The sequence below is a fragment of the Spermophilus citellus genome (assembly GCF_964194105.1).
Source record: "Spermophilus citellus genome assembly, chromosome: 7".
NCBI classification, from domain to species: domain Eukaryota; kingdom Metazoa; phylum Chordata; class Mammalia; order Rodentia; family Sciuridae; genus Spermophilus; species Spermophilus citellus.
In genome coordinates, this window is record NC_138188.1 from 105,544,073 (window position 1) to 105,559,165 (window position 15,093).

Sequence of the window (15,093 nt, forward strand, 5' to 3'; positions counted from 1 at the left end):
TAACTGTATTTATGTGTCTTCTATTCTTTTCCATTGTTCTTCATGTCTGTTTTTGTGCCAATACCATGCTGTTTTAGTTACTATAGCTCAGTAGTATAATTTAAGGTCTGGTATTGTGATGCCTCCTGCATCAGTTTTTGCACTAAGGATTGCTTTGGCTATTCTGGGTTTCTTATTTTTCCAAATGAATTTTATGATTCTTTTTCCATTTCTGTGTAGAATTTCATTGGAATTTTACTAGGAATTACATGAAATCTGCATAGTGCTTTGGTAATATGGCCATTTTGATAATATTAATGTGGCTTATCTTGGTTGGTAGGCTTCTGATAGCATTTTCATTGCTTGATCTGTTTGGGGCTGGGGTTGTAGCTCAGTGGTAGAGTGCTCACCTAGCATGTGCGAGGCGCTAGGTTCTATCCTCAGCACCACATTAAAAATAAATAAATAAATAAAATCAAAGTATTGTGTCTAACTACAATTAAAAAAATATATTTTAAAAAATTATCTGTTAAATTTTTCTATGTCCCCTTGATTCAATTTGGGTAGTTCATATGTTCCTAGAAATTTGTTAGTGTCTTCAAGATTTTCTATTGTATTGGAGCATAGATTTTGAATGTAACTTCTGATTTTCATTTATATTTCAGTGATGTATATGGTTATATTTCCTTTTTCATCACTAATTTTAGTAATTTGGGTTCTCTCTGTTACTTTTTAAAAGTTTTAGCAATCTTGTTTATTTTTTAAAAGAATCAACTTTTTTATTTCAACAATTTTTTGACTTTTTAAAAATTTTCAATTTCATTAATTTCAGCTCTGATTTTTATTATTTCCTGTCTTATACTACTTTGGGTGCTGGTTTATTCTTCTATTTATAGGGCTTTGAGATATAAAGTTAGGTTATTTATTGGTGATTTGGGGTTCTTTTAGTGAATGAGTACAATGCAATGAACTTTCCTCTTAGAACTGCCTTCATAGTGTCCCAGAGATTTTGATACGTTGTTTTGCCATTCTCATTTACCTCTAAGTATTTTTTATTTTATCCCTGATTTCTTCAGCTATCCATTGGTCATTCAAGAGTTTATTATTTAGTCTACAGGTGTAAGTGTAGCTTCTATTTTTTAATTTTATCATTAATTTCTAATTTCATTCCATTATGATCTGATAGAATGCAAGGTATTATCTCTATTTTTTTTTGTATTTGCTAAGAGTTGCTTTGTGGACCAAGTTATAGTCTATTTTAGAGAATGTTCCATGTGCTGCTGAAAGGAAAGTGTATTCATTCATTGATGGATGAAATATTCTATATGTCTGTTTAGTCTAAATTATTAATTATACTTTTTAGTTTTATGGCTTCTTTTTTTAGTTTTTGATGTGAATATCTATTGATTGGTGAGAGAGGTGTGTTGAAGTCACCCAGTATTATTGTTTTGTGATCTATTTGATTCTTGGATTTTTGAAGGGTTTGTTTTATGTATGTAGATGCTTCATTGTTTGGAGAATAAATATTCATGATTGTTACATCTTGTTAATGTGTAGTTCCCTAAAGCAGTATGAAATTGCCTTCTTTGTCCCTTCTGATTAATTTTGACCTGAAGTCTACTTGTTCATATATGAGGATAGAAACCCATACTTGTTTGCAAGATCCATGTGAGTGTGATGTTTTTTCCCATCCTTTCACCTTCTGTCTATAGATGTGTTTGGCTATGAGGTGAGTCTCTTGGAAGAGCATAGTGTTGAGTTTTGTTTTTTAATCTAGTCTGCCAGTCTATGTCTTTTGATTGATGTGTTCAGGCCATTTACATTTAATATTATTATTGAGAAATTATTCTTATTCCCTGTCATTTTGAATTCTTACTGGTTTTTAATTTGAAATAGCTTCTTTTTTGATTGACTATATTTCTAGTATAGTTACTCTTTTCTGGATTTCATTTTTATTTTTGATTTCTTCTTCATGAAATATTTTGTTGAGAATGTTTTGTAGTGCAAGCTTTCTGATTGTAAATTCTTTTAACTTTTGTTTATCATGGAAGGTTTTTATTTCAATGTCAAATCTGAAGCTTAGTTTGCAGGGTATGTTATTCTTGGTTGATATCCATTTTCTTTCAGCGCTTGGCATATATTATTCCATGACCTCCTTGCTTTAAGTGTCTAGGTTGAAAAATCAACAGAGAACTGAATTCGTTTTCCCCTGAATGTCACTTGAGTTTTCTATCTGACAACCTTTAGAATTCTATCCTTATTCTCTATATTAGGCATTTTCAAAATAATGTGCCTTAGTGTGGGTCTGTTGTGATTTTGTATGTTTGGGGTCCTGTAAACTTCCAGTATTTGATTTTCCATTTCATTCTTAAGGTTTGGGAAATTTTCAGACATTATTTCATTGAAAAGATTATGCATTCCTTTGGTTTGTATCTCTGTGACTTTGTGTATTCCAATAAATTTTGAAGTTTGGGCTTTTCATGTTATCCCACATTGTTTGGAAATTCTGTTCATGATCTTGTTAACATTTTTCCTGCATGCTCAACTTTATTTCAGGATTATATATTTTGTCTTCACTGCCTAAGACTCTGTCTTCCAGGTGGTCTACTGTGCCAGTGATAGTTTCCAATGAGCTTTTTATTTGATTTTTTGATTCCTTCATTTTGTGCATTTCTGTTTGTTTTCTTCAGAATCTCTTTATTGAAGATATCTTTGTTCCCTGTAATTGCTCCCTTACATCATCCTTTACCTTGCATATCAGTTTAACTATGTACATTCTAAATTCCTTCTCTGACATTTATTCCACTGTGGTGTCAATGGATTCTGTTTTTGATGTATTTTGGTTTGTTGGAGGCAATTTATACCCTTGCATTTTTGTGTTGTTTGTATGTCTACCCATCTAACAGTTGATTTTGAAGCATTAGGGTTTCTACCTTGTGGAATTATAGTGTCCCTGAGGGTTTCCTGTATATTGCAGTTTAGGGGGAGACAGACAGTAACAACAACCAGTGAAAATGATTTACAGCATTAAACCAAATAGCTCAATGTTACAATACTGAGAAATGTTGTTACAATACTGAAAAATTATATGATCAGTTATTACCCACGATGAAATCAGTTTACACAAGGGTTTACAATTTCATGTGGGGACCAAGGGTATAATAGAAGTGTTGAAGTATGTAATGATTATGAGGGAATAAGAACAAAAATAGAGGTAAAAAAATTAAAGAGTAGAAGAGAGAACATTAGAGGTTACCTGTTAGTGGAGGAAAGAAGAGAAACAATTGAAGGAAATGGATAAGTGAGAGAGAAAAAATAATGAAAATTAAAATAAAATAAATGAAGTATATCTAATGCTATCAACTTTTGTAGTCATTTTGATTTTATCTTTATATTGCCTCATTTATTTCCTCTGTTTTCTCATTTTCACATCCAATGTCCTAGTCTAAGTTGTTATTTTTTTCCTGGATAAAACTAATCATCTTTCTTTTGATATCTTACCTTTTCAGTATATCCTTCTCTAATAAGATTAACATTTTAAAGAATAGTAAAATCATGCAATTCTCTACCTCAGAACCTTTAAGTGATTCCCTTTACAATGAATTCTGTGTTACTTGACATGAGAGTTTGGGCTGGAGTGCTTTTCCATTTAATTTACTATATCCTTCTACACTCATCATTTCAGACATGTCACTTTCTGTCTCCTAACATACTGTATTTCTTATCTCCAAGCTTTTACTACTACTACCATTCCTTATCATGAACTCTATTCTTGGCATCTGAATATCAAAATCCCATTAATTTCTTATGTACTAGAAAGCTATTCGGACTGTCTGGCTGGCTTTTTGAATAATCATTAGTGAATTTTGATATTTTAGAAATCTAAGATTGTTATCAGAAATAAATAGCTATCAATTTTTGTTCCATTAAGTCTATATTTTAAAAATAATCTCTCATGGAGAACTTGACATGAGGAAAATCTTTCAATTCCTGGAAAAAACTATATATTTTCTTTTTATAGATTATTACCTTAACTTTGGGGTTTCTTTTTTTTCTTTTTCTTTTCCATGTTAAAGAAATAGTCACAGCCATTGAGTTGACCAAATATAAGTAGTGTCTTATCTTTCAAATTCTGTTACTATATTTAAAACTATTTTCTTGAATAGTTGTATTACATTTGACTGTTAATAAACCCTTTAAGTGTATTTTTTAAAAAATAAAAGAGTAGGGTATGATAAAATAAATAAAGATTGAATCAGTTCACATGCCAGTTTTTCTTTTATGCATTATTTGTCATACTAATCTCTAACAAGCCTATTCTTTTCTACATAATTATACTTCATTTAAAGCAGTTATTTATTTTGGCTTTGTCATGGCTATAATTTTTACATCTGTCCTCTCCAGTGGATAGAAATTCAGTGGAATATGATGAAGGTTTAGGGTAAGGAATGCTTTCTCTGCCTCCCCCAACTTTGGTGACCAAAGCAACCTTCAAGAAATGTAAATTGATTGAGGTTCATCAAAGTTAATATGGAGGTGACACAAAAGAATAACATTTCACCCATACCACCTATAGAAGGGAGAAGAAAAAAGCAGTGAAGAATGTTTTCCTTCTTCTGGAGACTGGCAGAAAAAGAAGTATTCTCTGCATAATAATGAAGGCCAGTGTAGGAGAAAACACAAGTCCAGAATTTCAAGGTGTCCTTACCATTCCATCAAACATTAATTAGTTTTTTATTTTTTTAGTTATATATGGATGCAATGCCTTTATTTGTTTTTATGTGATGCTAGGATCAAACCCAGTGCTTCACTCTTGCCAGGCAAGTGATCTACCTCTGAGCTATAACTCCAGCCCCCTAAATTATCTTTTGATTCACAAATCATACCTTATTTCCTATATAATATATTTTATGATTATTCTAGCCATCAGTTATCTGTAACTGTAATAATACTTATTGTTTATAACTTTAATATATAGGTAACTTTATAAATATATAGTTATATGTATTTATCTATATGTGTGTATTAAAAGTCCAAATGAGTTATGATTACTATTCATCTATATTCATCTTCCCTCTTGAAATTTCTGTAAGGATAAAAATGTTGTATACATTTGTTCTGCTTTTTTGTCTACTAGAGTTTCTGTCATTGTACTTAAGCACATTATCCAAGTCCTAATAATTTATTAATTTAAAAAAAATACCAAAGATTTGGAATTGTGTGTGACATTAATTATTTATTCATTCAATAGATATTTCTTGAAAACGTACTTTATATAAGATACTATTAGTACTGGATTAAAACATTTTAGGAAAATGGAATAATTACTTTTAATCAAAAGAGCAGAGTAAACCTGAAAATTAAAAAAAAACACTTGCTTTAAGTGAATTTAAATAGTATGTACTAATGGCAACGTAATACAATGATTGAAAATATGGGTTTTGTAATTAGAGAATCCTGCCTTTGAGTTGTGTGGTTCACTATGAAGAATTGAGAAATTTGATATGTATTCTGAAGGATTAAATGAGTTAATGTATAAAAATGCTTACCATGGGGTCTGGAACCTTAGAAGTTCTTTAATGATTTTTTAAACTGACTACTTTGAGTGGAATTAAGCCTCTATTTTCCAAGAAATTATTTTCTGATAATCTTGCTTTTACTTTTGTTTGTTTGTTTTCTGGATATATACAAAGTATATTCACACCATTTGTTTCTTCATATATGTACTTTGGGTAATGATGTCCATATCATTCCACCATCATTTCTAACCCCATGCCCCCTCCTTTTCCCTCCCACCCCTTTACCTTATCTAGAGTTCATCTATTCCTCCCATATTCCCCCTCCCTACCTCACTATGAATCAGCCTCCTTATTACTCAGCAATAAAAGAGAATAAAATCATGGCATTTGCAGGTAAGTGGATGGAATTAGAGAATATAATGCTAAGTGAAGTAAGCCAATCCCCCCAAAACAATTGCCAAATGTTTTCTCTGATATTACTTTTACTTTTATGCAAACGGTTTTTCAAATAAGCATCCCATTATATGGGAATAGGATACATAAGATCCATAGGACATAGTATTTCCAACAAAACATTCTGGTATTTAATGATATTAAAAAATTTATTTAAATTTTCTTTATCTTAGGAGATGCATTTTAGTAACCTTTTTGTAAGTCAGTAGAGTGTTGAAGCCAAAGATAGGCTGATCTAGGTCAGGAGAAAAAAAAAAAAGTGTTTCTTACATGTTTATTAGTACAGTAATTTTATGTCCAAATTTTTCTTTTGAAATATAAAATGATATATCTATTCATCCTCTTCCTACTTGTTTTTAATTGTTATTAGGCAATTCATTCAATTGATTGGCATCATGAGGGCAAACAGTTCATGTGCAGCCATTCAGACGGTAGCTTGACCTTATGGAACCTGAAAAGTCCAAGTCGTCCTTTCCAGACCACAATTCCACATGGTAAGATGTTTGCTTTCAAAATAAATACTGGAGATATAGTGTCTTGACTTGAAATTGGAGGAGTGGTATTATGTGTTTAGTTAAAAAAAAAACAGTTAATATGATGGGGTTTCTGGTTCTAAATATCTCCATACTTTCTACAGATTCCCACATAATATTCCCCAAGTTTCTATGTTTCACTCTTACCCATGTTTTTACTTTGTGAGTCATACTTACACAGAGACTGGCCCAACAAAAAATTTGATAATGGATGATTGATTTATCTCAGAAGAGATAATGCAGGAAATAAGGCCAGTTTCAAGAGGTGAAGAGCAGGTAAAAGAATGGTATTATATAGATCTGACTTTCTGACTTAATCCATATACAACTTCATTGTGCATTGATTTATAGATTCTTCCACTTACTCTGTTCCTTCCATTTGATTCCACTTAATTAGGAAGAATGTAGTTTTAATTATATTTTATTTCTTTCATAAATGGATATTTAGATCCTATATAAATATTTATATTGAGCTGTACCTGAGAATAAAAAAATTCAGATGTCTAAATATTAATAATTGGGATGACCAAATTATTTCAAATATTATTGGTGATGATCTGAATTCCATGTCTACCTCATACCATTGATTATTTGTAATCATAGAAAGGTCAAAACATAACAGTTAATCAAATACACACTATTGTGAAGTTTCTGAGTATTTATTATTATATGACATTCAGAAAGTAGTGGTATGTTTTCTATAATAGGTGATCCATAGGTTATATTATTTCATGTTCCATCAATCTACCATTTTTTGTGCCACAATTGTAGGCTCTATATGCAAAGCCTTAAATTATTGCCACATTAACCTAACTGCTTTACTTAGAGATTACATTACATTTATACACTTACTTAAAAATGCTTTTTTAAGAGATTGACATGGAAACCTTGGATAGGTATTTGCTATACATGCAACTTAGAATTGACTGTTTGCTTCTATGATATTTCCATATTCCCTTCACCCCTCCCCCAAATTCACATCTTTTATATGTAAAAAGTATTATTATGATGTATTCAATTTATACTTAATTCGATATATCATCAAAATTTAACTTCTATTAATTCATTTTGGGTGATTGAATATTTGATACTTTTATATTTACCATGTGTCAGGGTGGAGGCTCAGACCCAGGAAACAGATTTAGGATCCCACAGGTTGAAGGAGGTGCAAGATGCAATTGGTCTAGTAGGCATGCTTTATTTGGAGGCCTCTAGCCAGCTTCCAGCTTTACTTCAGCCCCCAGCCAGTTCCGTTTTGTCCCCTGAGTCCTTTCCATAGGCAACAGGTTAAATCAGTGCACACATAACTCACAAGCAAATGTTTATGATCTTGACTACATATGCTGATTCAGATGTTTACAACCTTGACTACACTCTACAAACATAGCCCATCAGAAGCCTCAGAAAGGGAGCCTAACTATAGCCATTTGGGGCCTTCCCTACAGCATATAAATGTTTATTAGTTTGTGTTGTCTATAATTCTGCTTTTCTGTTGAAATAGTTCTTGTCCATGGTGAAAACAGTAAGTTTACATAAGGATTTACAATTTCACATGATGGCTAGGGGTATAATAGAAGTGATGTAGATGATTATGAGGGAAGAGATGCAAAAATAGAGGTAAAAAGTTAAAGGGGGGAGAGAGAGCATTAGAGGTTGGCAGAGGAAAAGAAAGAGAGTTGAGGGAAATTGATAAGTGAGAGAAAAAAGAAATAAAAATTATTGTTCTATGAATAATATCATTCTTAAAATAAAATGGTAGAAATGAGAAACAAAATAGGATATAGGAGTATGTCTATATTTCCTGTTACAGATAGAGTAAGAGGAAAGGAAGAAGAGATGGAGCAGTAGAAAAAGGTTTGTAGATTCTAGAACTGGGTGAGGTTTATGCAGAGGCGATGTAGGGTGTATTTTTAAGAGACAAGAACATAAAACAAAACAAAAACCCAAATAACAATAATTAAAGAAAAAGAATAGAAGTGTAAAACTTAAAGGAAGAGTGAAAGCAGTAGAGTTTGGCTGTTGGCAAGAAAAAAAGAGAAAAGTAAAAACAAAGGAAAATAGTTGTGAAATAGTCAATAGGAAGTCAATTGGCACCTTTATGAAAACACAAATAACTGGGCGGAAGCAGAACTCAAATGGATCAGCAAGCTTTCCTTTATTCAACAGCAGCACCAATCAGGCACTAGAAGGTACGAAAATGGCCATCAGTTACAGAAGGGGTTTGAGTTTTATGGGACATAATGATGGTGGATTAAGTATCACTGGAGACTGAGGCAGATGTGTTTTGCAGTCAGGAAAAAAGTTGTAAAAGGCCTGGAACTCATTGTCACTGGGAAAAGCTCAGAATTCAGTTTTCACTGCTTACCTTCTTTCTCTGGATTTCATTGTTTCCTAGAGCTTCACTGTTTGTTTTTCAACTTCCAGGACTCATCAGCAGTGGAAAGGGTAAAAGTCCAGGGCCAGGTTTCAGTGTCTGCCTCCTCCCTTCAGGACCCATTGTGGTTGGGAAAGGATGCATGTTTGCATTTGGTAGATGTTGGGGATGAACATTTGCTTTTTTCCCCTAGGAGCCCATTGTTACTGGCAAAGGATTTATTGGAAGAGGATTAATGGTTGCCTTCCTCCTCCATCTTCCTCCAAATCAGAGAGTTTTGGGGGGTTGTCATTTTCCATATCCTTCATAAGGGAATGCTACAAGCTAAAAACAAAACAAAACAACAGAAACAAGAATATATGTACAAATGCATAAATGTCCATCATTTGTCAATGAGTACACATTTAAAAAACAAACCAAAACTTAACAAAAGCAAAAACAGAACAGCAAAATAGTCAATGAAAGTTTTTTCATTGTTTTTATGTCCATTGTCTGTGTCAAACTGCCTTTCAGTTCTTCACAGCAGGATGGTGTGAGAAGCTGTGGAAGATGTTGGCAGCTTGATTACCTGAGTAATGTCTTTAGATCTGTGTTGTTGTCAGCGAAGCTCCCCAGGGAATGGATTTGGTCTAGTTTTTCCCTAGGTGTTTTTTATGATGCAGTTTTCAACTTGCTTCTGGGTCTGTATCCCACAGCATTCCTAGAGCACCACCTGTGGGAAGAGGGAGTTGGTCCTTCACCAGTTCTATTTTTGGGGGATGCTGAGGTTTTAGGGGGACTTCTCAACAGGGGTTTTCAAGCGTTAAACTCAGACACTCCCTTCTATTCAGTTTCTCCCTGTCACTGGTTCTGTTTGCTGTGGACTGCAGGGTCAGTGGAAGGGGTTAGTGGGACTCCAGCTTGCTCTGACCTCTCTGATCAGAATTACCCCCTGACAAGGCTGATTAAGCACTGAGCTTTTCTATTTTCTCCACCCTGCCCTGTTTGTCTTCCCCCTGCTGCTGTTCCTTCTCATGGATTCAATGCATTGTTTGTGGGAAGCTTTCTCTAGCTTTTTTGAATCTGTTTTAGCCCCAAGCAAATCAGTTGAGGAGCACTGAGTTTTGTCTGTTTCTGCACCCCAGCCCATTCCTCTTCTCCCTGCTAGTGTTCTTGCTTGTTCAGTGGAGTGAACAAAGGGATACAGGCTTCCTTTGGCCTGGTTTGTAATGTGCGCAAGCAAAATGGCTTCATTGCCAGAAAATATCTGTGCCAGAGATTCTCCTAATTCTCTGGGCTCACTTTAGATCTCCCGGTTAGTCTGCTGGATTCATCTACAGGTTCTGGCCTTGAATTTGCAGATCTAAGCACCTGGTTTGAGTTTGCACCACTTTTACATGGAGGTATTTGCTGCTCACTGTGGGCAGCTGGCTGGCCATGCCTTTTTGTATACTAGTATGTTTGGCTGAATAGCCTCTGGGTTCACCCAGGGTTGTCTGCGCCTCAGATCCTGGGGTTCCCCAAGCCAAAATATTACAGCACTTGTAGATCTTTTCAAATCTTGTATTCCACCCACCGCCCTGCCCCAGCTCAGCTCCTAATCTGCTCCTTAGCCTTGTCTGGTGTACTCCAATTTTTCCAGAATTCAAGACTTTCTGTCCAATATTGATTATCTATGGATCTATGGATACTCAATATTGAATATGCATAAAAAAGTGTTTTTCATCCCCATTTAACACATTGTTGATTATATCCCAAGTCACAGAGCTGTGAGAGCCTCCACTTCCCACTAAACTGCCATCCTGTTACGATATTAATTCTACAAAATTTACTGAGATTTGTTTTATCATTAGTGCATAGACAGTTACCATAACATTACAAATGTGCTTGAGAAGAATATACATTTCTTAACTGTTATATAAAGGTCACATTTGAAATTGTATTTTGCATGGTTTAAATCTTACTAATTTTTAGTTTTGTATTTAAATTTTGAAAGAGGTGATATGATGTATTTCCCATATAATTCTGTTCATTTATGTTTATTTATTTATTTTTTAGACTTACAGATAAAGGTAGTTGATAACATTTATCAGATTCTCTGTGATTTTACTGATGGTTGTCTAGTGCTACCAATTTCTGAGACTCTGGTATTAAAATTTCCTCATAGTATTACAGAATTGCCTATTTCTAACTTTAATTCTACCTTTTTTAATTCATATATTTTAAGGTCTTGTTTTTAGTTAGTTTTTTTTTTAGGTCTCCTGTAGAGAGCATATAATTGGGTCTTCTGCTTTTATCTAGTCTTAGTGCGAAAATATTTAGATTTATTATCTTCTGTTGGTTCTTTCCTGTTGATTTTGTCTGTTTTCTCCTTTTCTGCCTTCTTTTGGATTACTTGAATATTTTTATCAGAATTTTACTATAATTTACATTAAGCATTTTATCCTCCCTTTTTTATTGCTGGCTCCCAGAATTACAAGTATAATTCCTTAAATACTCAAAATGTGTTAGGGCTAATACTGGAACACTTAACAAAAATATAGTACTCTTATAACTATATAGATCTATTTATCTTTCTCCCACTGCCCTTCATGCTCCAGTTACGATACATTATACCTAAATATATTGTTATAACTAGTGCATTAAATAGTCATGTGCATTTTCAATTAAAGGAAAAATAGCCTTTTAATTTTTATTATCATTTTAATTTGCTCTGGAAAATTATTTAGCATTTCATGTAGATCTGGTAGAAACAAATCCATTTAGCTTCCTTAATCTGAAAATTGCCTGTTCTTTTCCTTCATTCTTGAAGACTGTTTTGCTAGATTTACATTTTTGAGCTGACTCTGTGTGTTTATGTGTGTATGGGTTTTGCATTGTTTTCAAAGTGACAAGTACTATAAAGGCTTTCCACCATTTTATAACTCCCATACTTTCTGAATGAAGAATCTTAAGTGGTTTTAATTTTGCTTTCTCTGTATATGATGTGTCATTTTTCCTCTGGTTGTTTTCACACAATTTTTTATATATTATATTATTTTATTTTATTATTTATATATCTTCCATTTTCAGTAGTTTACCTGTACTGTGCCTAGGGCTTGCTTTCTACAAATTTACTCTGTTAAGGGTTCTACTGAGCTCCATAAGCCTATAATTTTATATCTTACACAAAGATGAGGAACTTTTCAGCCATTTATCTTTTTAAATGTTTTTCTGCTTCATGCTTCTTTCTGGAATATTAGTCTCTGTAGAAGTTTTGGCGTTACTACACATTTCTGGCCTCTATCTATCTATTTTTGTCATTCTTTTTTCCTCTGAATTTTGGATTGCATAATTACTCCTATTGATTAATTATTAACTCAATTTTCCTTTGACATCTGTACTCTGCTATTAAGCCTGTTAATTTTTTATTTCTGATAATATTCCCATTTAATACGTTTTTACATTTTCTATTTCTCTGCTAATATTTCCTTTTTTATTAGTTTTGAACATTTTACTTTCTTTGAAGCATTGAAATTAGTTTGAATATTATCTTTATCTGATAATCTGCTTTACCATGAAGTTGAACACTATTCATAAGAATGGCTAACATTTTCCTATCTTCCCATATTTAATAATTTGGATTTTATCTTACATAATATAAATGTTGTATATACTCTAGAATACATTTTTGTTGCCCCCCTTGTTTTCTCTTGTATGTATTAAACTAGGAAAACATTTGTAGATGTACTTCATAATTTTTCTAGAAATCAAAAAGTTCTCTCCTGAAAAGTTATAATTGGTCTGAAGCTCATGTTAGACAAGGGTGGGCTAAAAGGAAAATAACTAAAGCTAATGAGACTGAGTTAGCATATGTCTGACTTGAGTTTAGCACTGTAATGACAGTACTCTTGGAGACATAGCTGTAGACATTGATGTTCTTTCACAATAAATTGTAATAATTTCAAATGTGTTTTCTTCAATTATAGTGCCCTCAATTAAACACACACACCCCACATTTCTAAAAACATGGTATTAAATATAATCTTATAAAAATGTCTAAGATACAAAATTATTGCTCAGAAATGGGAAAGGGGTGTCTACAAGGACTACTTTTATTAAATATTTTCCTGGAAATACTAGTCAATGTGTAGTTAGACTTGAAAATGAAATATGATATTTAAACATTTAGAAAGAGGAACCCACTTGAATCAATCTGTGAAATATGGTATATTAAGAACTATGTAATGTTTTGAACAACCAACAATAAAATAATTAAAAAAAAGAGGATTCAAAAGTATAGCTGCTTTTTAGTGTAATTGTATGACAAAAAAATAAGAACTAATTAGGAAAATTATTACATCTAACTTTAGAATTCTGTATTGAAACAAAATCTAATGGGTATTTAAATAATAGCACTATAAATAACAATTTATTTTTATTAGAGCATTATATTATACATAGTAGTTGGGTTCATCCCAACAAAATCATACATGCGTGGAATTCAGTTTCAGTTACAATATCCCCCATTTCCTTCTTGTCTCCCTACTACTTCTTCTTCAATGCTATTAGGTTTCCTTACACTTCTTTATTTATTTGGTACTGGGGATTGAACCCAGGGGCACTCAACCACATCCCCAGCCCTATTTTTGTATTTTATTTACAGACAAGGTGTCACTGAGTTGCTGAGTACTTCAGTGTTGCTGAGGCTGACTTTGAACTCATAATCCTCCTGCCTTAGCCTCCCATGCCTCTGGAATTCCAGGCATGCACCACCATGCCTGGCTTTCTTAATTTTTGGTTGGTTCTTTTTACTTATACATAAACGTAAAATTCTCTGCAATATATTTATATATGCACAGAGCATGATGTTTTAGGAATTCATTCTGCATTTCCTCACCTTTTCTGTTCCTCCCCTTAGCCCCTAGATCATCTTCTACACTATTGATCTTCCTCATACCTTCATGATATCCCAGTCTTTCCTCCTTCTTTCATTTATTTTACTGTAAATTCCACATACGATAGAAAACATTCTATTTTTAAATTTCTGGGTCTGGCTTATTTCACTTAGCATGGTATTCTCCATTTTCATCCATTTACTAACAAATGCCATAATTTTATTCTTCATTATGGCCGAATAGAGCTCCATTGTGTATATATACCTGTTTCTTAATGCATTTGTTTGTTGATAGGCATCTGTGTTGATTCCATAATTCAACTATTGTGAATTGTGCTATTAAACATTGAAGGAACTGCATCATTATATATATATATATATATACACACACACACACACACACACACACACACAGTTTGTTGATTTTAGATCTTTTGGACATATACCAAGAAGTAGGATAACTGAGCCATGTGGTGGTTGTATTTCTCTCTTTTTTAAATATTTTTAAGTTGTAGGTGGACACATTTCCTTTTTTAAAATTTATTTATTTTTACGTGGTGCTGAGAATGGAACCCAGTTCCTCACCCATACTAGGCGAGAGCTATACCACTGAGCCACAACCCCAGCCCCTATTTCTGTTTTTTTGAGAGAGTTCCATAGTGCTTTCCAGAGTAGCTGTAGTAATCTGCAGTCCCACCAACAATGGACAGTGTTACCTTCCCCTCTACATCCTTACCAAAATTTATCATTGTTTGTATTTTTGATAATTGTCATTCTGACTGGAGTGAGATGAGGTCTAGTGCAGTTTTGATTTTCATTTCCCTGATAGCTAGAGATGTTGAACATTTTTTCATATATTGGCTATTTATGTTTCTTGTTTTGAGAAGATTTTGCTTTGTTCTTTTGACATTTATGGATTGGGTTATTTGGTTTTGTTGTTGTTGTTTTTGTGTTAATCTGTTTGAGTTCTTTCTGTATTGAGGATATTTATCCTCTGTCGGGAGCAGTAGCTGGCAAAGAATTTCTCCCATTATGTATGTTTTCTCTTCACACTCTTAATCATTTTCCTTGCTGTACAGAATTATAAAACAGTTTTAAGTAATAGCACCCATAAAAATATATGGGGGTAAACCTTAAAGTAAGTATGAAGTATTATTTCTACTAAAGAACATAAACTGCAAATCTTGAGTAAATGAAAAGCATACTCTATATGTGAATATATATGTTGACTATTATAAAGATGTTAGTTACCCACAAATTCAGTTTTTTCCTAGGGAAAATTATAGTGATTTTTTTAAATGAAATGAGCTAATATGTAGCAAGAATAAATTTGAAAATAGGCAAATTATTCAAATAAGGAGTAATAGTCAATTATAGGTA

The 15,093-nt window shown here is 32.9% G+C and overlaps 1 protein-coding gene across 1 annotated transcript in view; it reads left to right on the top strand.

Annotated features, from left to right (window-relative positions):
• Positions 1-15,093, top strand: part of STXBP5L (syntaxin binding protein 5L) — a 356,600-nt gene that overhangs the window by 139,451 nt on the left and 202,056 nt on the right. The window contains exon 9 of the mRNA XM_081302277.1: positions 6,322-6,445. Coding sequence (XP_081158403.1) covers positions 6,322-6,445 — 124 coding nt within the window. The remainder of the gene's footprint in view (positions 1-6,321; positions 6,446-15,093) is intronic.